Source organism: Leptopilina heterotoma, unplaced genomic scaffold, assembly GCF_015476425.1.
Source record: "Leptopilina heterotoma isolate Lh14 unplaced genomic scaffold, ASM1547642v1 Lhet_89, whole genome shotgun sequence".
NCBI classification, from domain to species: domain Eukaryota; kingdom Metazoa; phylum Arthropoda; class Insecta; order Hymenoptera; family Figitidae; genus Leptopilina; species Leptopilina heterotoma.
Genome location: NW_025111192.1, coordinates 332,437 through 356,993, shown reverse-complemented (window position 1 = coordinate 356,993; position 24,557 = coordinate 332,437). Strand labels below are relative to the sequence as shown.

Below are 24,557 nucleotides of genomic sequence, written 5' to 3'. Positions count from 1 at the left end.
AAAAAAAATTCAAAAATCGCCTCTTTGTTTCCTAAGTCTTTGGGAATTACATAAATAGGATAATAAATCCCCCTTCTCAATAGAATGTAGAATGACGATAAATGTAACAAAGTTCGTTATTCGATTGTTTAATCATAATCCTCTTAATATATTGCGACTATATATAGAGAAAGCTTTTATGTTCGAGAAAGGACATTAAACGATCAATCCTATTATAGAACAAAAGGAAAGATAAAACTGGTCAATCATATAAATATATATATATAGATTTTGCGAGACGGCGTTTTTCTGTCATAAGGAATATTGGCACATAGTCTAGTTCATTAACGTGATAACAATATTCTTTCTGTCTACGTATATGTATATAGAGAGAGAAAAACCGCGGGGACGCGGAAAAAAATTACAAAGAGCTTTTCATATATACAAAGCGAAGGAGAGTAGAAAAAAAATGAACAATTAAAATCGTTGGGAGCAATTAAATTGATGCCGGTTCGATGGCCCTCTGCTTTAATTGCTTTTCCAGGGATTAGTTTCGTCAGAAAAATAAACAAGCTCTTCCGGAACTCAAATTAAAATTTTCACGATTCTATAAAAGAAAGACGTTTTTTTCATTTAAATGGTTAGTCAAGAGTTAAAGTTAAGCTTATTTAAACGGAATGAATATTCCTTTTTAAAACAATTCTTTAAGACACAAGTAAAAAATATTCTCTGAAAGAAATGTGAATAATTGTTTTAAAAAAAAATGTGAAGAAATTCTTTGAAAAATATTACAATAATATAATATTGATAATATTAATTAAGCAAGTATTTTTTAATTATTTTCACTTATATTTGAAATTTTCGAATTTTAAAATGTATCAAATTAGTTTTGAACAATATAGTAATCGTAGAAAATTTTTTATCCATTGGCGATTTGTTTTTGGTATTTTTTTGTCATAGTTTCACTCAATTATTTACAGTTTCTTTCAACTCCAATTTATCAATTTTAATTTTGGGATAATTTTATTCACTGCCTTTTGATTTTTGGTTTATGTAGTTTCAGTCACTGGCGATTTCATATGGTCCAGTTTTGTCATTTTTGCTGAGATTTAGACGATTTCTGGTAGATTTATTACTTGGTAGTTTTTCCATGATTAATTAATGTCAATCACTTGAATCGTTGAATATTTTTGACAATTAATCCAGTGATGAATATTTTTGGAACTTATTCTAAAAATTGCTTCTTGGTTAACATTTTTAAAAGTTGTTTTTCATTGAACATTTTTGCAATTTATTTCTTGTTAAAGTTTTCTGAATTATTCCAGCGTTGAACATTTTTTAAATTTATTTCTTGTTGAATTTTCCTGAATTATTTCAGAGTTGAATATTTTTTGAAAATTATTCCAGTGATGAATATTTTTGAAAATTATTCGTTGTCTAATATTTTTGAAAATTATTTCAGCGTTGAATATTTTTGGTAATTATTCCTTGTCTCATTTTTGAAAATTATTTCAGCGTTGAATATTATTGGTATATAATTATTCCTTCTCTCATTTATTATAATTATTTCAGCGTTGAATATTTTTGGTAATTATTCTTTGTCTCATTTTTGAAAATTATTTCATCGTTGAATATTTTTGCTACATAATTATTCCTTGTCTCATTTTTGAAAATTATTTTATCGTTGAATATTTTTAGTACATAATTATTCCTTGTCTCATTTATTAAAATTATTTCAGCTTTGAATATTTTTGCTACATAATTATTCCTTGTCTCATTTTTGAAAATTATTTCATCGTTGAATATTTTTGGTAATTATTCCTTGACCAACATTTTTTAAAAATTATTTCATCTTTCAACACTTTCGAATATTATTCCATCGTCGAAAAATTTTTTTTTCGAAAATTTTTCCAAACCTTGAAAAATGGTTGCATTTTTATCAAAAACTGACATTTATGTATATTTGTGAAGAAACTGAATTTCTCCTCCAAACGTTGAAAATCTCTTCACTGCTAGAGTTGCGAGAAAAGATTCTTGATAGTTGTAATCGAGTGATTTCTCGAAAGATTGGTTGCAACTTGCAAGTGTATTTGAATCTTGATATAGATGACAATTTATTTTCTAAAGGGAAGCACGTCGAACCACTGATGTATCATTGATCTGCCTTCATCCAAATCGTACACGACACATCTCCCTCGATATCTGTTGAAAACATTTTGTCCATTAAATTCTAACTCTATATATAATCCAAGATCGATTTATCGAAAGATTTCTTACTCAAAATAAATCAAACAGACTTAACTAATAGCCCACGTCAAAATTATCACGAATTCAATAAGATTAGTCCTGGCTGACAAATTTCTTAACACACAAAATTCACTTTTCATTCTAATCTCTTATTGGAATTTTAAATTCTTTTCTTAAACGATAAAAAAAATGATGGAGACAAGGGAAAAAATTTATTTAAATAATAAAAATAAATGAAATAAATAGAGTAAAAAAAATATAAATAAGATACAAAAAATAAATAAAAAATGGAATGATAAAAATTTAAAAAAAAATGTTTTCGAAAATTACAAGTAATCAAGAAACAATATTTTTCTTTAAAAAAAAATTTTTTTTTTAGTCAAAGGTAATTTCGAGGAAATTAACAGGGTTGCCACAAAAATTTGACTTTGTTTTTTCCTAATTTCGAGACAGAATTTCGCAATTTTCCGCAATTTTTTACCCAAAACTCTTTTCTAAATCAATTATTATAAATAATATTTGAGAAACTTCTTTAAAAATTCAATTATATTCAAGGAAAAAAATTATCCAAAATATTTCTGAAATCCTTTTTCATTTACAATTCAATTTTATAAAATTTCAATTATTCAAAAATTTTTCAATTAAATGTATATTCCAAAAATTACAATAAAAATTGTTCAAAAAACTAATTTACACGGAATTTCAAATTAAATTTTTTTAAAATTCAAATTTTCTCAAAGTTTAATTTAATTTAATTAAATTTTTAACTAATTTACTAATTAATTATTATTGTTTAATATTTTCCAAAATTTTTAAAAATTATTTTCAAGAATTCAATTATTTTCATAAATAATAAAATTCTTCAAAGCAATTCAATTATTAAATATTAAAATTTTCTTCAAGAATTCAATTATTTTTATAAGTAATAAAATGATTATCAGGAATTCAATTATTTTCTATACAATTTTAATCAAACTTCTCGAAAAGATTCAATTCTTTTTAAAAATTGGAATATAATTTGTCTAAAAAATTCAATTATTCTCAAAAGTTTTGATAAATTGTTTTATAATTCATTTCAAAAATTTAAATAAAATTCGTTGCAAGAATTCAATTATTTTTAAATTTTTAATAGTTTTAATAGAATTCTTCAAAAGAATTTAATTATATTCAGAAATTTTGATAAAATTCTCAATAAAAATTCAATTATTTGCAATATAATTTTAATAAAATTCAATAATAATAATTATTATTATTAAGGAACACGATTATTTTAAAAATTTTAAAGAAATTTTTTCATGAAATCCATTCACTTAATAAATTTTAAATTAATATTATTTCAAGTTTTCCGTTAAAAAATTATAGAAATTCTTCAAATCTTTTCTATTAAGTTAAAAAAATTTATCATTGTATAGTTTTGAACGTTTAAAAGAACGACGATATTTTTTTTACTTCTTTAAATTTGTATTTTATTATAAAAATTATTTTGAACATAAAAAAATGAATTGTTACATAACTAAATAAATATTTAATTTAAATCATTTTCCATTTTAGTATAAGCAATTTTTGAAAATAAATTTCTTTCATTTGAACGTTGAAAACATATAAAATTTTAATAACATTTTTCGCAAGAATTAAATTATTTTCAATGCAATTTTAATAAAATTCCTCGAGAGAATTCAATTATTTTTAAGAATTTTAATAAAATTCTTCGAAGGAATATAAATATTTTGAAAAATGTTGATTAAATTCTGCTCAAGAAAGAATTCAATTATTTCCAATACATCAATTTTTTAATTCAAAATATTCAAAAAGAAATATTATTAAAAATACCGAAAGTCAGAGTTTGCTTATCTTTTATATTTTTTTATATTTATTTTATTTTATAATATTTTTTCTCAAAAGGTACTTTTATAAAATTCCCTGACTTTTCACGTTGCTAAAGTTCACAACGTTTAAAAATAAACGATTTAGAATAAAAAATATTTTTCTATTAAATTCTTTGTCTTAAAAAAAATGTTCACATTGCTTCTACATTGACAATTTAATAAAGAAAAAAATTTGTAAAGAAAAAATATTGTTTTTCGCTTAAAAAATATTTTTTCTTCTTCTCGATAAATAAAATAATAATAATTTTTCAATAAACGTTGCAAATTTTACCCTCACGACTTTCCCCAGATTTCTCTGACCAATTTTACTTTCCTTGAATTTTCCCTGAATTCCCTGACCTGTGGCAACTCTGATTAATGAAAAAAATGTAAAATAAAAAGAAAAAGATAAATAAAATTAAAAACTAGAAAAAAAATTGGAAGACTAGAAAAAATCAAGAAACAATATTTTTCTTTCCTCGGAGCAAATAAAGTTTCTTGGTGAAAAAGCAATTTGGAGAAAATTAATGAAAAATGTTACAGCATTGTATCTCGTGTTTCCGGGAGGGATGACTGTTGTAAATAGAGAAATATAAGATGGTAAATTTTATGAAATGGGGAGCATTACCTTGAGTATCGTTTACAACCTCGTATCGGATGATCTTTGCGGAAGCACTTAGTATCCAGAATGTTGAAGTAAAGAATTCCCATTTTGCTACCAACTTTATCCCTTGATTGTTGAAGACAATTGTAAAATTTCTCTTCACAGGAGCAATGCACTCTAATAATTGAAAAATAACACAAATATTTTCTGACAACTGTAAAATCTCTTTCTCTCTCTCTCTCTCTCGATTTTTCCAAAGAGAAAAAGAAAGAGAGAGCTTTTATTCTCTATAAAAAGAGTTTCAAAAATTTTTCTGTTTATAGACAAGACCTATAGTATTATTTTTACTGCATTGCTTTTCGCTATATTTCGAATTCAGGACAGGCGAGAGAATTCGACATCGATTACCCGAGGGGTGTACAACACTTTTGTATTCTTCTTCCCTTTTAACTCTCCTTTCTTTTATAACACTCAATGCACTCCATTCCCTTTGGATTTTACAAAAGCATTGTATATAGAGGGGCGAGACATTAATTCGCAACAATGTAAAAAAATCTTTTCAATATAAATATAATAAAGCAAAAAATTTCGGAAAAAAAAAATTTTCCACGTTAATTAAATTTGGTAAGAAGCGAGAAATTTGTGAAAAATTGCAAAAAGAGAAAATTACAAAAGGAAAAGAGTACAAAGAGAAAGAAGTACGAAAAGAAGTTTTTAAATTATAGTTTATATTTCAATTAATATTATTTATTAATTTTAGACAATTAAAAAAGAGTAAGAAAGAAAAAAAAAGAAAAAAAGGGTAGAAATAAAAATGGTAATAAAGGGTAACTTCATTAAAATAAAAAAGAATTGCATAAAATCTTCATAAGAATGACTTTACCTTCTTCAATTATTTCTTTCTATTTGTGTTTTATTTAAACTTTGCTTAAAGAAACTTTCACGAAACTACGAATAAGAATTCAACATTTTTTTCTTTTATTTCTATAAAATCTAGTAATAGAATGATTAAACATTTTTTTTCCCCAACTAGGTCAATTTTTACTCCGCAACTATATATTGTTATTTGCTCAATTGAACATTCTATATGTCCACAATTAGAATTGTTATTTTATTAAAACTATTTAATTCCCAATGCGATTGATTTTCACAGACACTACAAAAAAATGGAACTTGTTGGAAAATTTAAAAAAAAAAAAAGAAAGAAACTAATTTATATTCAAATATTGGAAAAAAATTACGTGATGACAATTTTTTTTTCGAGGAGATGTAAAACAAAGCAAAATAAAAAATTCCTTTGGGAATGAAATTCTCAATCAAATTGATTCTATTAAAATATCGACAATTCACACAAATTTTTGAAATTTGTGAATGGGAGGATTTTTCAACAAGTTATCCTTTTTTTTAATAGAAAACGAATTGAATTTGAAAAAAAAATAAAACAAACAAAAACAATAGGCAATTATTGAAAATTTTTTTTTACAAATTTAGTTCTATAGAGGAAAAAAGGAGAAAAATAAAGATAAAATAAACAAAAACAAAGGGAATTTTCGGCAAAAATTATTTAAAAATATGATTCTAAAGAAAAAAGAAACGGAAAAAATGAAATAAAATAAATAAAAACAAAAGATAAATTCAATTATTCAAATCTTGAATAATTTCTAAAAACAAATATTTTATTACTCGTCATTTATTTTTTCAGAGGAACTAAAATTTTTTAAATTTCAATCTCAAACCTTCTGCAAAAATATTTTTGATAATAAACAAAAAAAATAATTATTTAAAAAAATTACAATTGCAATACTTTCGGAATTCGTTTATTTTTTTTTACAATGTTTAACTAAACTTCTTCTCTAAATCAATTATTTTCAATAATTTTCCGAAAGTTCTTCGAGAATTCAATTATTTAAATACTAAAAATCAATTTTTTATATTAATTGTGCAAGTGTAGATTTTTAAAAATATTTTAAAATACTTTTTGGTATATAACAGATTTTTTTACTAAAATATAATTGAAAATTATCAAATAATTCAAATTTAGTACAAAATTTAGAAAATAATTGAATCTTTTTTGAAAGAATTTTTAGGAAATGGTTAAAAATTAATAATAAAGAAATTTAATTACAAATTTTGAAAATGATTTTAATAATAATTTTTTTGCAGATATTTGACAAAAATATTTAACTGAATATATGGAAAAAAATTGAATTTTAAAATATTATAATGAACAAACTCTAAGAAGTACTTTATTAAAAATTATTTTAATATAATTTTTATTAATTTTCATTTTTTAATTTTAATTTGAAAATTTTTCATTAATATTTTTGAGAATTCAATTAATTTCAAAAGTAGCAATTAAAATTCTTTAAAATTTGATTTCTAAAAATTTTAATAAAATATTTAACAGAAAATCAATTATTTTCAATTACAATTTTTACAAAATTTTAATTGATTTAAATACTTTTTAATTATATATTTCAAAATTTTAATTATCTACCTTGAAAAAATTTTACTAAAATCAAACGGTTATTTGATTCATAACTGATTTCTTGTCTAATATCAAATAAATATTTATTAGTATCAAATAATATTTTTTAAATAAAATAAATTGTATTTATTTGAACCAAAAATTTTAGTATTTGAAACAAATACTATTTAATTAATTCAAACAAAAATTATTTGATTCAAGTAAATATTTATTTGATAATAGATAAGTAATCTTGAATTAGATACAATTCAATTGATTCAAATAAAAATTATTTAATTCAAATTACCGATTTCTTGTTTATTATCAAATAAATTTTATTTGAATCAAATAAACTTTTATTTTAATCAAATAAACTTTATTTAAATCAAATAAATTTTATTTGAAGCAAATACCATTTAACTGATTCAACTAAATATTTATTTGATTCAAGTAAATATTTGTTAACAAACAAGAAATCGGTAATTTGAATTAAATAAATTTTTTTCAATGAAAATACTAATAATAAATATTTTAATTCCCCTAAAAAATTGACTAATTATTCAATTATAAATTATGCTAATTATAATTTTCAATTATCCAAATTTTGAGTAAAAAAAAATACAATAAAAACCTTGTAAAAGGCGCCAAATTGGTGAGATTGTATTTTGTCTCGGTAGAATGAATAACATCATTACAATGATCATGATCTCGACAGCATGCGTCCGTTTTTGCGTATTTCCCAAGGTCATTGTAGTGGAAAGCCACATTTCCTTTTCCGCACCATTTTGTGCCTGCACACAGGATATTCACATATGTACATCGTACACAAGTCGTAACAAGTTTGTGGATCCCATTTCACGTGCAGACAGCTATCAGACGTATTGGACCTTCTCAAGAGACTTGTGTGATATATGTACTTTTACATTGGAATGTTCAATTGAAATCGAGTCTCTTGAATATTTTCTCTCTCTTCCTCTCTCTCTCTCGACATTTTTCGCGCAATACTTTTTAAAAGAAATTTCTCTCTTTTACACTATTCAACGAACACTTATTTTTATTCTCTTCAATATATAAATAAATAATATATATGCAATTTTTTACCTCACGTCCATAATACAATTAATTTTTAAATAGTATGCGGTATTCAAAAATTTATTCCTAACGTCTGGGTCTGGGTTGATAAGATAGTTTCATAATTTTTGTAATATATGACCCCAAAAGTTTGGAAGGTTCAAATAAATCGAAATTTATTTATTTTTTTCTTCAAATTTAATTATTATCGTATAATTTAAAGAAAATTCCTTGAAAGAATTCAATTATTTACGTTCAATTATAAAGAAATTCCCCAAAAAGAAATTAATTATTTGAAAAAATTTTAAATAGCTATGAAATTCAATTATTTTCAGTACAATTTTAATAAAATTCCTTGAAAGAATTCAATTATTTTAAAAAATGTTGATAAAATTATTTACAGGATTCAATTATTTTCATAAATAATAACATTTTTCACAGGAATTTTCAATTATTTTCACTGCAATTTAAAGAATATTATACTTGAAAGAATTCAATTATGTACTTCCGTTCAATTAAAATAAAATTTCCCAAAAAAATTTTGATTATTTAAAAAATTTTTGAAGTCTAAAATTCAGTTATTTTTACAAAAATAAAATTCCCCAAAAGAATTTAATTACATATTTAAAAAATTTTTTAAATCCATAAGATTCAATTATTTTTGGAAAATTTTTATAGAATTCCTTGAAAGAATTCAATTATGTTCGTTTTATAAAATTCAATTATTTTTGTACAATTCAAATAAAGTTTCCCAAAAGAATTTAATTAAATGTTTTAAAAAAATTTTTAATCTATAAAATTCTCTTTTTTTTTTGCAAATTTTGATAAAATTCCTTGAAAGAATTCAATTATTTTTGTTTCATAAAATTCAATTATTTTTGTATAATTTTAATAAAGTTTCCCAGAATAATTGAATTAAATGTTTAATAAACATTTTTAATCCATAAAATTCAATTATTATTTTTGCAAATTTTTATAAAATTTCTTGAAAGAATTCAATTATTTTCGTTTTATAAAATTCGTACCTAAAATTCAATTATTTTTGTACAATTTTAATAAAGTTTCCCAAAAGAATTTAATTAAATGTTTAAAAAAAATTTTAAATCTATAAAATTCAATTATTTTCATAAATAATAAAATTCTTTGAAAGAAGTCAATTATTTTCGTTTTATAAAATTTAATTATTTTTGTACAATTTTAATAAAGTTTCCCAAAAGGAATTTATTTAAATGTTTAAAAAAATGTTTTAATCCATAAAATTCAATTATATTTACAAATTTTAATAAAATTCTTTAAAAGAATTCAATTATTTTCAAAAATTTTGTTTTAATTTTTTACCTTTGAGAATTCGAAAGAATTGAATTATTTTTATATAAAGTTAATGAAATTCTTCGAAGGAATTTTCAATTAATTTCAATGAAATTCCAATAATTATTAAAATCATTAATATAATTGTAATTCATTAATATTTAATTCAATATTTCTCATAAGTAATAGAATTCTATTAATTGTTAAAATAATTGAAAATTCTTGTGAACAATTTTATTAACATTTTTAGGATCTTTTTCCTTTATAAGGAATTCAATTGTTTTTAATACACTTTTAATAGAATTTCTTTAAAGAATTCAACTATTTTTAAGAGTTTTAATGTAATTCTTCGAAAAAATTAAATTATTTTCAAAAATTTTGATAAATTTCTTAATAAAAATTCAATTATTTGCAATAGAATATTTTAACTGAATTTCTTAAAAGATTTCCATTATTTTCAGTACAATTTTAATAAAATTCCTTGAATGAATTCAATTATTTTAAAAATTTTAATAAAATTCCTCGAAAAAATTCAATTATTTTCATAAACAATAGAATTCCATTAATTATGAAAATAATTTAATTCTTGCGATGAATTTTGTTTAAAATTTCTGAAGATTTTTATCCTTTTTACGGAACAATAGAATTCCATCAAAGAATTTGTTTAATTTAATAAATTTTAATACAATTCTTCGAAAGAATTGAAATATTTTCACAAATTTTGAAGCATTTTTTTTGTTACTTGTTTACAAATGTAAAATAAAATAATTTAAAAAAAAACAATTATTCTTTATGAAAATTCAATTATTTTCAAAAATTCCAATAAAATTCTTCGGGAGAATTTAATTATTTTCACAAATTTTAATAAAATTCTTCGAAAGATTTCAATTATTTTCACAATAGGATTTCTTTTAAGAATTCAATTATTTTCATTGCAATTTTCATAAAGTTGCTTGAAATTTTTTTTATTTGCGTTAAATAATAATTGTAAAGACAATATAAAGTAAAATTAACATTAAACATTAAATTCAAAACATTTATAAAAGAGAAAATTTCCCAAATAATCAGGAAACAAAAAAGCAAACAACTAACTTCAAACTTCGAACAGAAATCCGAAATACAATAAAAAAGTCTTTTTAGTTTTATTTCCAATTTGAAAGTTTCGAAATAAAAAGAAAAGGGGATTTTTTATAATTAATTTCAGTTTTTACTTGTTATTCATATTTCAACTTTTGTTATACACTAATAGTCTTAAAACGAAAATACGTATTACGATTGTAGATTTTTTTTTCTTTCTTTCTTTTTTTTTTGCAAAGACTTTTTTTTCTTCTTATTTCTGTTTGTTTGAGTTTTAGAAAGTCCTTTGAAAAAGGGGAACTTTGTGAAACTTTATTATTGCGAAAAGTTTTCATTGCAAGATGATGGCTAGACTGTAAAATTCCCCTTTTTCTATCTATCCTCTCCTATATATTCCTCCTTCAAAAACTTATTTCCCTTCCTTTTGAACAGGTACATGGGGCATAAAAGTGCATAAAATTTATGTTCAAAGTTTTCAAATGCAAAATTTGCAAAATGCTCAAAGTTTAAGGTTATTTTCAAATTAAAAAACGATTTTGTTTAATTTCAATATTCTAAATTTAGATTTGAAATTTTCAAGAGAGAGAAAAATAGAGAGAGAAATTTCATAATTTTATGAAACAGAAAAATTTTCAAAAGAAAATTCCAATTTTTTATTTTTTTAGTGAAATTTTACAATGAAGATAAATTTGTCTCACCTGGATAAACAAAATTTGTACCAATTACTGCAGGTCCATTGAAATAATCTTTAATAAAATTAATCTCAACTGAAGAAATAGATGTGAAGAAGAGATAATTGAAACTGAGAAGATTAAATATGCCTGACATTTTTTTTTTATCGAATTAAATTAACTTCACAACACTCGAGATGGAAATAAAATTTTGAAATTTTGTGTCTCTTGTATTTATACACGAATCTGAAGGTGACAATTTAGCCTTCTAAAATGTCAAAGATTTTCTACTTTTTTTTATATATTTCTAACTCTTCAAAATGCATAACCCAATTCTTCTTATCTTCAAATACACACCGGTTGACTTTAAAAAATGTGACAAAGAAAGAAATAAATAAATAAAACGACAAAATTAATTCACCTCTAAAAATGATAAAAAATATGTTAAAGAATTAAATCAAATGAAAATTCATTCATTCAAAAAGCAAAAGAATGGAAAAAAAATATCTAGAAATTTGATTTGAGAAGAAAAATTACCATGACCTTTCTCTGATTTCCAAATTCAATTATATTCAAAACTTCCGTAATAATTTTGTTAAAAAAATAATAAAAAATACAAATAAATATTTGTAAATTATTTTTTCGTGTGAATTAAAACTTTTTAAATTTCAAATCCAATCTTCTGATATTCAATTATTTGAAAAATTTTCAATTATTGCAATTCTTTCGAAATTCAATTATTTTCTATCATTTAATAACTCAGAACTTCAATAATTTTGTTAAATGAATAAATATTTAAATAATTGTAATTCATTTTCAGCCATGAATGAACATTTTTTAAATTTCAATTCTAATCTTCTGAAATTAAATTATTTTTTAAAATTCAATTAATCAAAACTTCAATAATTTAAATAAACAAATAAATATTTAAATACTCGTAATTATTTTCCCCCGTGAATTAAAATTTTTTAAATTTCAATTCTAATCTTCTGAAATTAAATTATTTTCCAGAATTCAATTACTCAAAATTTCAATACCTTTATTAAACAAATAAATATTTAAATACTTGTAATTTATTTTTTCCCAAGAAAAAATTTTTTTTTAATTTCAATTCAATTTTCTAAAATTTAATTATTTTTAAAAATTTCTATGGAATTGCAATTCTTCTGAAATTCAATTATTTTTACAATTTTTATAAACTTCTCTAAATCAATTATTCGCAATAATTTTCAGAAAGTTTTTAGAGAATTCAATCCTTATTAATAAAATCAGATGTCTGTCTGTACATTGCTTAAAACTTCAAAATGTTAACATGATTAGTTATTATGGACATCAGAGATTCCAAAAATGTTCTTAAAAAATGTAATGTATGTATGTATGTATGTATGTATGTATGTATGTATGTATGTATGTATGTTTGTCTGTCACAAAAACTTTGTACCCCAATCACACAAAAACATGTGAATCGATTTAAGTCCAACTTGGTAGGTTATTAGGTATTGACCCAAGGAAGGTTTATAAATTTACAGATTTAAAAAATATTAATTAGAACGGGAGATATTCAATTTTTTCAAAAAATTCAAAAAATCGAAAATTTCAAAATTTTTTATTTTTCATGGATTGCTTTTGAAGTTTATATACTTGAGTATTATATGTTATTTAGTCACATTATAGCATAACTTTGCAAAAAATAAAGTCCTATAACTAATATGTAAGTATAAAAATGTTTTCAAAAAATCGAAAATTTCAAAATTTTACATTTTTTTATGGATTGCTTTTAAACTTTCTATATTTGAGTATTACATGTTATTTGGTCACATTTTAGCATAATTTTTCAAAAAATACTATTCTACAACTAAGATGTAAATATAAAAATATTTTCAAAAACTTGAAAAATGGAAAATTTCCAAATTTCACAATTTTTAATGGATAGCTTTTAAACTTTCTAAAAATGAATATTATATGTTATTTAGTCAGATTTTATCATAATTTTGCAAAAAATACTATCCTACAAGAAATATAAAAAAATTTTCAATATATCAAAAAATCGATACTAATTACTATATGAAGTATAATTCAGTAGTATTTTTGGAGTCTCTGATTAATATTTTGATGTCAAAATAGTGCAATTCAAAATTATTTATCAAATCAATCTAATATTTTCAAGAAGTTCAGAAATATTGAAAATGGAAATTTTTTATGATTAAAATGATTTCGCAGGATGTCAAGAATTGTAAGTCACCTGTGATACAATACAAGCATATTATGCCACTAGGCAAAAACTTACATGTTAAAACGTTTTTTCATTTTAACTCTAGATTTAACTTTAAGAGATGTTTTGAGCAATGTAAAGACAAAAGTTAACACGGTGTCTATTTTTGTTTAACAAAATTCCCTGCTTTGTCCAAACTTTTCACGGTTTATCTCTTTTTTGTCAAATTTAAATTTACTTGATTTTATCCATAAATAAATCTACAAATGGCTATAAAAATTTACTTATTTTATGAAAATACTGTTTCTTAAGTTCATATAAATATAGATTGTATTACTTGCTGTCGTACAGTTTTCTGTTTATACTAATACATTTAACTGGGTATCTACCAAACGGGAAAAACTGTAAAAAGCTGGGAATATGCCGAACCGGGAATTTTCCTATCAAATTAAGAAAAAGTTTCATTATATTAATTCGCTTTTAAAAAATTGCTTTTTACTTCAATTTTTATTGATGTATAATATTTATGAAAACAGACCCGAGTCAAAATTTAAGCCCTACTTTCAGCCTAAAATTTAGGTCTTATGTTAGGTTTTAGCAGTCGTAACGTACACTGTAAAAAATTTGGGGATTTTTCCCTGAGGTTCCTTGTGGAATATTCCACAAATTCACGGGGAAAAGTATTTTCACTACGATTTTGGGGAATTTTCCACAAATTAGTGAAATTTTGAACAAACTTGGGGAAAAGTGATAAAATATTAGGGAATTTTCTACAAAGCGAAGGGGAAAAAATTTTTCACTACAATTTTGTGCAATTTTCCACATAATAGTGAAAATTTCAACAATATTATAGGGAAATTTGTATATAATTTTAGGGAATTTTCCACATATTAGTAAGAAAATGTCATTTTATGAAAGCTTTGTGGAATTTTCCCAAATTTAATAAAAATTTCCACAAAGTTGAAAAAACTTTTTTAAATTTTATAAAATGGGTTAATTTTTACTAAATTGCATGTACAAAATTATTAACATTTTTACAAAATGTATGATTTAGGGGCTAAAAAATTAATATTTATATTACAGTGAAATGTTTTTTTATAATACTTCATTAAATTAATGTTTTAAACAAATGAGCTTTGTCTAATTTATAATTTAAATAACAATTTTTACTAGAAAAAGCATTTAGAAGAAATGAAATTAATTAAACTTTACAATTATTATAATTTTAATAATTTAATAATTATATAATAAAAAATACTTTCACTATGAACTACATAAATTTTTTGTTCTACTTATAGTAAAAATTTTATCTTAAAAATACAATTAATACTTTGGTAAAAAATTTTTTAATAAAGCATGTTTAACAAACAATTATAAACTATTTTTCACTTAAAAAAGCATTGCCATAAATAGTTAGGTTTATTAAAAGATATATACTATGGGGGGCCTTAAAATTTTTTTGCTCTTTGTCAAAAGTATAAAATGTTTTGAAGCATTTTCTCATTTTGAAAGATTTGGCACATCTGGTTTGTCTTTGGATGACCAACAATACCTAAGGGTTTCTCGTTGCAAGGGGACGTATTTTATGAGTTTCTCGCAGGACCCGTTTTTTTCTTATAAATTTATTTAGCTAGAATGTTTGAGAAATTCTCAAGAAGTCTTCTTCGAAAAGTCTTTCAAGATGATTTTACATGTTAGTTGCTTTTCAGCCTTCGTAAGAGTAAAACCTTGAGTGAAAAAAATATTCAAAGTTATTAAATATATAGTGATGGTTATATGTATAATAGTGAAGTGGACAATTCGACAATATTTAATAATATTCTAGAACGATATTTAAGGATTATTTAAAAATTATTAAAAAGGTAAATAATATTTAAAGATATATTATAATTATATTGTAAGTGTAACATATTGTATTGTAAAGTTTTTTAAAACTATTTTTGGTTTTATCAAAAAATTTAGTTAGTTATTCATATTTTGCCATATAATGTTAATTTAACAATTGACTTATAGAATTCAATTAATTTTTAATATTTTAAAAATAAAGTAGTTTAGGTATTTTTTATATTTTAATCAAAATAAAAATTTTTTAATTTATTTTAAAAATATATAAATAAAAATATGAAATATAATATTGAATTAGAAAAGTCATAACCCTATTACTACTATATATTCATAGTTTTTGGTAAATATATTATTGTTCAATCTAATTTTTATGTATTTTTTTGTCAATTGTAAAAGGTAAATAATAATTTATTTTTACAGTATGTTGTTGGACAATCAACCCCCTAAAGGCAATATAAACGGAGAACTTTCGCATTACACAAAGACTATTTGCGATCCGAAAGCAAAAAATTAATTATTAATGTTGTAAAGTTCAGATGTAGTACTTTTAATTGAAGTACTTATCGTTCACTGACAGTACCTAATATAATAAACAGTATTTAAAAAATTTGTTCAAGATTTATTCAACCTTACAAACCAATCTTCCCAAATATGAAAGGATAAAATTTACTGAAAAATTCTGTACTATTTTACAGTAAAAATATCCCAACGTTCGAAGAGAAAAATTCCATAATAAGTAATTTAAAAGAGAAATTTTCTAAGAATTTACAAGAAAAATTTTCCAAGGTTGCAAAGGGAAGATTCCCCAAGATTTCAAAGGGAACAGTTCCCAAGGATGCAAAGGGAAAATTCCACAAGATTTTAAAGGGAAATTTCCTCGAGTTTCTTGGGGAAAATTCCCCAAGATTTCAAAGGGAAAATTCCTAAAGTTTTTTGGGGAAAATTCCCCAAGATTATAAAGGGAAAATTCCCCAAGGTTTTAAAGGGAAAATTCCACAAGATTTTAAAGGGAAAATTCCTCTAGTTTTCTTGGGGAAAATTCCCCAAGTTTTCTTGGTGGAAATTTACCTTTTTTGGTTAAAATTGCGTCACCAAGATTTTGGGGAATTTTCCCCAAAAATTTTTTACAGTGTAGGGTCTACTTGCGATACAATTAGTTCCAATTAGACTCTACTATAACTCCAAAAACTGTATGGAAAATTTAATTTTTTTAATACATTAATTAAAGTACTACAAATTGATAAATATTCTTCTCTGCATTTGAATTGGTTAAAATAACTAATTTGATAACAAAAAGTCAATCACTGATTCAAATAGTAATATTTTCCTACTAAAATAGCTATAATGGTAACTAATTATTATTTTTTTCCGGTCAAATTAAATTCCCTAGCTATTTCCTGATTTTCCAGATTGGTAGAAACTTAAATGTATTGGTAGAAACTAAAACCCGTCGAAGACGGGTACGACAGCTAGTTATTTAAATATAAAAATTCAATTTTCTACAGTAATTGAAACTGTGTTTTTTAAAAAAAATGTTTAATCACTTTTTGGTATAAAGATTTTTCACTGAAATATAATTGAAAAATTTTCAAATAATTGAAATTTAATATAAAATTATGTAAATAATTTAATTTCTTAAAAAATTTTTTAGAAAATATTAGGAAATAATCAATTTTTTGAAGAATTTTAATTAAGGATATGACAATAAATGATTTTCCCAAAAAAAGATTAATGGTTTATCTAAAAAAATAGATTTTTCGAAATTTTTAATTAACTTCTTTTGAAAATAATTGAATTTAAAAAAATTATTATAAAAAAATCTGGAGAATTATTTTTTGCAAATTATAATGTAATTTTTTAAAAATAATTTAATTTCTTAAAATAATTTTTGGACTATTAAAAACTACTTAATCAATTATTTTTAATTAAAAATTTTGAAAACGATTGATTTTCTCAAAAAATTTTAATATTAATTCGAAAAAATTTTTAATGGAATTTTTTTTCGTAGATATTTGTTTTTTTGAAAAAATGTAACTGAAAATATTGAAAATAATATTGAACTTTAAAAAATGATAATGAAAAAATTCTATGAATTATTTTTTTTCTAATACTCTAATATAAGATTGTAAAGCTATTTTTTTATTAATTTCAATTTTTAAATTTTCATTTAAATATCTTACATTAAAATTTTTGAGAATTTTTAAATAATTGAATTCTCTTGACAATTTTAATAAAATTTTTAAGAATAACTTCATTTTTCGAAAAATTTGATGAAAATTATATTAAAAATAATTGAAATTCTGTCAAGAATTTTATTAATCTTTTTGAAAATAATTGAAATTCGGAGAAAAACTTTATTATTTATAAAGATAATTGAAATTTTGACAAGAATTTTTGTAAATTTTTTAACATAATTGAATTCTTGAGACGAATGTTACTAAAATTTCTTTTTAATTATATTTAAATTCTTTTATAGAATTTAATTAAAATAGTAGACATTGGAAATAATTGAATTTTTACAAAATTTTTTGAAATTAATTAAATTTCTTTGAAGAATTTTATTAAAATTATTTTGAAAAAAATTGAATTGTTATACAAAGAATTGCATTAAAATTTTTGAAAATAATTTAGAAGAAATTTAATTAAAAACTGTATTGAAAATATTACCATTAAAAATCCATTAAAATTGTATTAAAAATAATTGAAAGTCTGCGATGAGTTTTATTATTTATAATAAAAATAATCAAATGTTAGCGTAGAATTTTATTACAAATTTTTGTTACTAATTGAATTCTTTTGGGGTTTTTTTTTATTACAGTAGTAGATATTAAAAATCATTGAATTGAGGAAAATTTTTGAAAAAAATTAAAATTTTGCCAAGAATTTAATTAAAATCTTTTGAAATTCATCTATTTATGAAAATTGTAAACGCAACTCTTTTAAAATTGAATTAATTTTGAAATATTTAAGTGAAATTAGATTTCAAGAATAAACGCAATAACTTTAGACAACAATTTTCCAGGATTTCGATTTCGATTTCAAAGTTTATAAAATTATCTAAAATTTCCAGGTTTCCAGGTTGCGTGACAATCCTGTTTATTTTTAACTTCCCAAATGAATGAAACAATTGAAATTAGTGACATTTTCATCTCTAACAACCCCAAAAAATATAGTGTTCGATGCTGAGCGACAACGCTAACTTCGGAAACATACACGGAGAGAAGGGCGTAGTAGATTCTACTGACATGGCAGTTAAATCTACTAAACAGAATCGTTAGGTTTGGACTGACGGTACAGACAGTGCCATCTACTGCACTGTTTAGTAAGATAGTAAGATACACTGAGCAAACAGTATATTCTACTAAACAGAGAGGTGTCGTAGTGTATTATACTAAACATACAGTTGGCGCCACTAACCGGTGCACTAAATGATTTACTAAACGCGTTCTGTCACATTTACTGCAACTCTTCTCTCCGTGTAAATAATTTGGATTTTGTACCAAAAAAATGGTATTTTATTGAGATATGTTGAAAAAAAGTCAAGAAAGTTGCATTTTTGAAAAAAAGAAAGAAAAAAATCGTCTATTTTCGATTAAGTACAAAAAGTACCGAAAGTTACATAATCCGAAACATTGCAATAAGGAAAATTATTTTTCCAACAAGTTCGTTAACTATTTTTCCCTTTTATTTACTATTTTGTCAAATAATTACAAATCGAGAATAAAAATCCTCAAAAATTGCAAAAAGGAGAAAAAAGAGAATCGTGGGGGGGGGGGGATTTCTTTTTCTAAAGTTTACATTGTTCCTTCAGCAGTTACATTTTACGGATAGGTGAAAAATGTGAGTACCTCGGAGAAAGCTTTCTCACTCTCTTCTCTTTTTCGACTTGCGCAGCAAGGCACTTAACTCAGAGGGGGTCTTTGAACTTCAACGAGAAAAGAAAAATGAAATTACAGAGCAGAAAAGATCGATCACACCTCGAGAGGTGGTCGACGAGGCGAACTTGGTAAAGGAACTTCCTGGCTGTTCATTCTCGTGGGGGGCCAGACTCTAGACATACTCATAGACTTAAGAGTACTTGAATTTTCCACTCCCTCCCCCACCACACTTCTCGCTCTCTCACTCTCTTGTAATTCTCATGCGCTGAATAAGTCGTCGAGATATGGACATAGGAAGTGTCTCATGTTCCTTGGTCCAACAACGCCGTTTTGTCGACGAGAGCAATCCCCAAGCCAGAGACAAACTTTTCTCACTGTATCTTCAGAGACCTTTGGCCCAATCCCAGGAACTTTCAACAATTCACACGGATTCGGAAATTCAAGTTTCATTCTTGTCAGGAACTCCTCGACAGGATCAACTACTACCGCTGCTGTTGCTGAACTAAATTCCCTCACTGATTCAATCGCTAATTTCTCATCAATACTCACGGATGTTCCTTGAAAGGAGAATTTTCATATTAGTCGCTAAAATATATGTCTCGGAAATTATATCGTATAGTCTTATCATCACTAAAGTTATCAATTCTACAACTTATTCCAAAAAATTTTGCAAACTTCATTTTTTTACAACACTTGTTACGTTTTTTGTCTCAATTTGATAACCTTAGAAAAATTGTGATAATATAATAACACGTGACCAACGGAATAATAATAATAATACATGTCCTTAATATCAATATACTATTAATTAATCTTCTCTTTTTCAGACTTCGCACTCAATAATTAATTTTAAAAATGTAGCAAAAAAAATAGCTTTCAAACTAAAAAAAGTAGTGAAAAAATAGCTATCGAAAAATTAAACTTGACGAACAAAAAAACTCGTTTTAAATACTTCAAAAATGACAAAAATTCCAATCAATATTTCATTTTCCTGACTTTTTCCTAGTTTTCATTTTAAATATTTACTTCTTTCTAAATAAATTGAATTCCTGAAACGAATTTTATTATTCATAAAAGAATTTAAATATTTATAAAAATAATTTAATTCTTACGAAGAATTTTATAAGAATTTTTAAATAATTGATTTCTTTTGACTAATTTTATGCAAATTCTAATTTAAATAATTGAATTCTTGAGAAATTTTTATTATTCATGAAAATAATTTAATTTTTACGAAGATTTTAACAAAAAGTTTATTAAATAATTGAATTCTCTTTGGAAATTTAATGAACATAGAAGATATTGAAAATCATTGAATTGCGAAAAGTTTTTGAAAATAATTAAATTTTACAAGGAATTCTATTAAAATTTTTGAAAATAATTGAATGTCTGTATGGTATTTTACTAAATGTTTTTGAAGATAATTAAATTCCTGAAGAGCATTTTAGTATTTTTGAAAATAATTGAATTCTTGCGCACGATTTTATTAGAATTTTTTTAAATAATTGAATGTCCAAGAAGCAATTTATTACTTTATAAAAAATAATTGAATTCTTGTGATGAATATTGTTATCTATGAATATAATTAAATTTTGCAAAGAATTTTGTAAAAATTTTCAAAATAATTGAATTTTCAGGAATAATTTTATTATTTATCGACATAATAGTTGAATTCTGTCAAAGAATTATTTATGTAACTAATTAAATTCTTGGGAAGAATTTTATTAAAATCTAAAAGAATAATTGAATTATTTCAAAAAAATATAATTAAAAATTAAAATTGTATTCAAATAATTGATTTCTTTCGAGGAATTTTATTAAAATATTTTTAAATAATTGAATTCCTGTGAAAAATTCTAATATTTTTGTAAAAATAATTGAATATTTGCTAAGAATTTTATTAAAATTTTAAAAAATAATTTAATTGATGAGAAGAATTTTATTATTTATGAAAATAATTGAATTATTGCAAACAATTTTATTAAAATGTTTGAAAAGAATTGAATTTCTGTGAAAAATTTGGTTATTTTTGAAAATAATTAAATTCTTTATAAGAATTTTATAAACATTGATTTAAATAATTAATTTATTCGAAATATAATAAACATCATGAAAATTTTATTTTAAATAATTGAATTCTTGTGAAAAAATTTAATTGTGAAGGTAATTGAATTTTGGATGAATTTTATCAATTTTTTTTTTAAATAATTGAACTCTTTTGAGAAATTTTATGGAAATACTGGATATTGAAATAAATTGAATTTTGAGTATTTTTTGAAAATAATTGAATTGTTTTAAAGTACTTGATTATTATTTTTGAGAATAGTTTTTCCTTTTTCTAGTATTAGCGAATTTAAAGTAGTGGAAATTTACAAAAAAACAGAAATAGTAGCTTTTAGTGGCTAAAATCTAGTACCCAAAAGCATAACGTAAAAAAAGTAGTAAATAAAAGAATTTAGTAGATGAGTGCAAAGCCTGCTTTTTTGATTTTTGAATTTCGCGCCAAATAGTTCTCTAAATTGCCGCCTAGACGGCATGAAAATCCTCTCGCAAACAAAATGAAGTTAGGCCACTAACCAACCAAAATGAATCAAGCTATAGTAATGCCTATTAAGTTTTGAAATAAAAGTCCTTTCGTATATGGGGAAAAAGTAGTAAATGTTCCATATTAAATACTAATATTATACATACTCTTTTTAGCGAGTCTTCTCTTTTTAGCAATCGTGAAATATAAAATCGAAACATCCAGTTTTTAACCTATTTATCCTTTCATAAATAGAAGATAAAAATCAGTTTAGAGACGAATTTACTTTTTCAATTATCAACTTTAAAGAGGACAGGACGTATAGGGAATTTTAAAACATATAATCAATACCAGCTGCAAATCGAATTAGAGTTAATTGCTTCCGTGGTAATTACTTTAAAAAGAGGAGAAGAGAGAAAAAGGAATTCCTCAACGCGCATCAATGATTCCACACCTGTATGGTTATTATCGAAAACCAAAAAAAAAGGCTGAAGAGCAAAGCCTATTTATTTGTACTTTATTGTTTATAAATGAAGTGAGAAGGAATCAGGTCATAGTTTATCGAATTCGATTTAGAGAATTATTAGAGTTAACTAATTTGAAAAATTATTTTCTAAATTAAAAATAGTATATCAAAAAGCAGAGAGAAAAAAATGTTATGTCCATAAAATTCGAAACGTTCAAAAACATCGAATAATTGTTGTTACATTTTTTACAACCTAATCAGAATTATTGTCATCACAACAAGTCTGAATTGCTTCTAATACAAGAATTTGTTGATTCTTATTAACAATTCAGTGGCTGAAGTAAAAATCTAATTGTTAAAGTACTACTTCCCTTTTGGTACGGAAATAAGGTTATCAAAACTTAATATCAAAAATATTAAACTTATTAAAAATAATGAATACTAAAATAATTATGAACCTAAAATAATTAATTAAATATTAAAGAAATAATACTAAAAGTATTAGAAAGCAGAAAGTATAATTCTTGCCTTTTGATGCATCATCATCATCATCACTATCGTATTTTGAATCCCGCTCAATGCATTCATCATCAAAACTACTGACTTCTGTCACTGCTTCTTTAAACGAGAAACTGTAATCATCATCGTCTTTTCTCTCATCGATTTTCTTAACCTCTTTTTCATCATACATCTCTTTTTGCGTGTCCTCAATCTATACAATTTTTTTCACAAAGTTAAATTCAGTGAAACCTCCGCACAATTATAGGAAATTAAAATTTTTCTTTTAATTTCATACATACTAGAATTACAAAAGTTTTCGTTTTCTAAAGACTTCTATTATTGAGAATTAAAAATTTTCTCTTTTACAATTTCTATATTGATTTTCAATATTAAGAATGTTCATCCGCATGTTGAATTTTTTAATGTCCTAATTTCCTTATTAAGCCCCAATCAATTTCAATTGCCAACGATTGTGTCAACACTTTTCGACAAGAGGTTCAATGCCAAACTCTCAAATTTAAATTTGGAAGGCTTTTGATGAATATTAAATCAAGAAGATTTGGAGGTAATAACTATTTATTCTGTACTTAGATTTGAAACTTTGCATTCCGGATAAAAATTATGTTCCTGATAATGTAAATATTTTTTTGGTACTTAAAATCGAACCTTTCGTTCGGCTCGGTCTAACAAATAACTAAATATTTATTCGGTACTTAAAACAGAACCTTTTCATTCAGTTAAAAAATAATTATGTTCCTAAATATTAAACTTTTTTGAGACGGGAAAATTATAAATAAATTCAAAGAGAAACTGCTCTTTATTTATGCCTTTTAGCTAAAAGTCTGAATGAAGAACAAAAGGAAAAAGTTGAATGAGGAGTGAGAGAGAGTTGATAACGAAAAAGAATCGATGGTCATCTGAAAGTGGTCCGAACTATAGACGATATCGTTCTCTCGAGCTCAAATGATAAGGCGCATGAGACCTTCAGACTCGCTTTTATCGATTGTAATAAATAATTCTCAGCGATAATCTAGATACTAGTTTCTAAAAAAGAAGTGAAAGAGGATAAAAAAAGGGGAAGTGAAAGAAAAACGAACAAGTTCAACTCGGAGAGATTCAAGTGGAGGGTATAAAGGTGATAAAGGATGATACCAAATTACGATCTCAGTAATAAAGGACCATGAATTATTCAAGGAATGAAACAGTTTCTAGATTAGCAATAAGCCATGCTGCAATTCCTCCTTCTCTCTCTTCCGTAATACAAATCCGGATCACAATTTTTTTTTCCCTCTTTTATACCTATTTACGTTTCTTTGAGTAAAAAACTTCTTTTTGCACCACAAAAAAAAAGAAGAAGTATGTAAGAATATTCTCTAAAGAGTTCAACTTCGATAGAAACCACTTATTCTTTTGGCTCTCGTAAACTTTTTTTTTATGAATCATTCATATATTTTTCAATCTAATTTCGTATTATAAATTTCAACCTGAATATTGGAGTATTAAAAGTTTTTCCTCCCCATTTTTATCATCTCTCTGCTCGGGGTAGAAAAAATTTCAATTTGTAAAGAATTCGTTTTTATACCTCAAAGGAATCGTTTTGCATTTCCTGATTATTAGATAATGTTGGATCATCGTTAGTTGATTTGATTTCTGTTCTTCCATTAAAAAGAATTACGATCTCGGAATGTTTCTCTTCAACAATGTTAATGTCAATTTTATCTGAAGTGCTAGAGTTATCTTTACGATCATCTTCAATTTGTTCTGCACTATCCAGAATATTTGTAATTTCAATCTGTAATTTAAATTCGAAATTGAAATGATGGGAAAATATGTTTAAATAAG

General features: G+C 23.4%; 2 protein-coding genes across 3 annotated transcripts in view; both read right to left on the bottom strand.

Moving 5' to 3' along the window:
• The window catches only part of LOC122511673 (transmembrane protein 132E), a 114,630-nt gene that overhangs the window by 41,469 nt on the left and 48,604 nt on the right, over positions 1-24,557 (bottom strand). The window lies entirely within an intron of this gene.
• Positions 906-11,478, bottom strand: LOC122511674 (phospholipase A2-like). The gene is made up of 4 exons (XM_043627079.1): positions 11,317-11,478; positions 7,794-7,953; positions 4,720-4,872; positions 906-2,181 (listed from the first exon to the last, which is right to left on the bottom strand). The coding sequence occupies exons 1-4, from the start codon at positions 11,444-11,446 to the stop codon at positions 2,094-2,096; spliced, it is 531 nt and encodes a 176-aa protein (XP_043483014.1). The 5' UTR covers positions 11,447-11,478; the 3' UTR covers positions 906-2,093.

Excerpts from the sequence above, each read along its gene's own strand:
- LOC122511674 (XM_043627079.1), bottom strand. The coding sequence starts at position 11,446 with ATGTCAGGCATATTTAATCTTCTCAGTTTCAATTATCTCTTCTTCACA. Across the intron at positions 7,954-11,316 it reads TACAAATTTTGTTTATCCAG|GCACAAAATGGTGCGGAAAA; the intron begins GTGAGACAAATT and ends TCCTGTGTGCAG. Across the intron at positions 2,182-4,719 it reads GGTTGTAAACGATACTCAAG|ATATCGAGGGAGATGTGTCG; the intron begins GTAATGCTCCCC and ends TGTTTTCAACAG.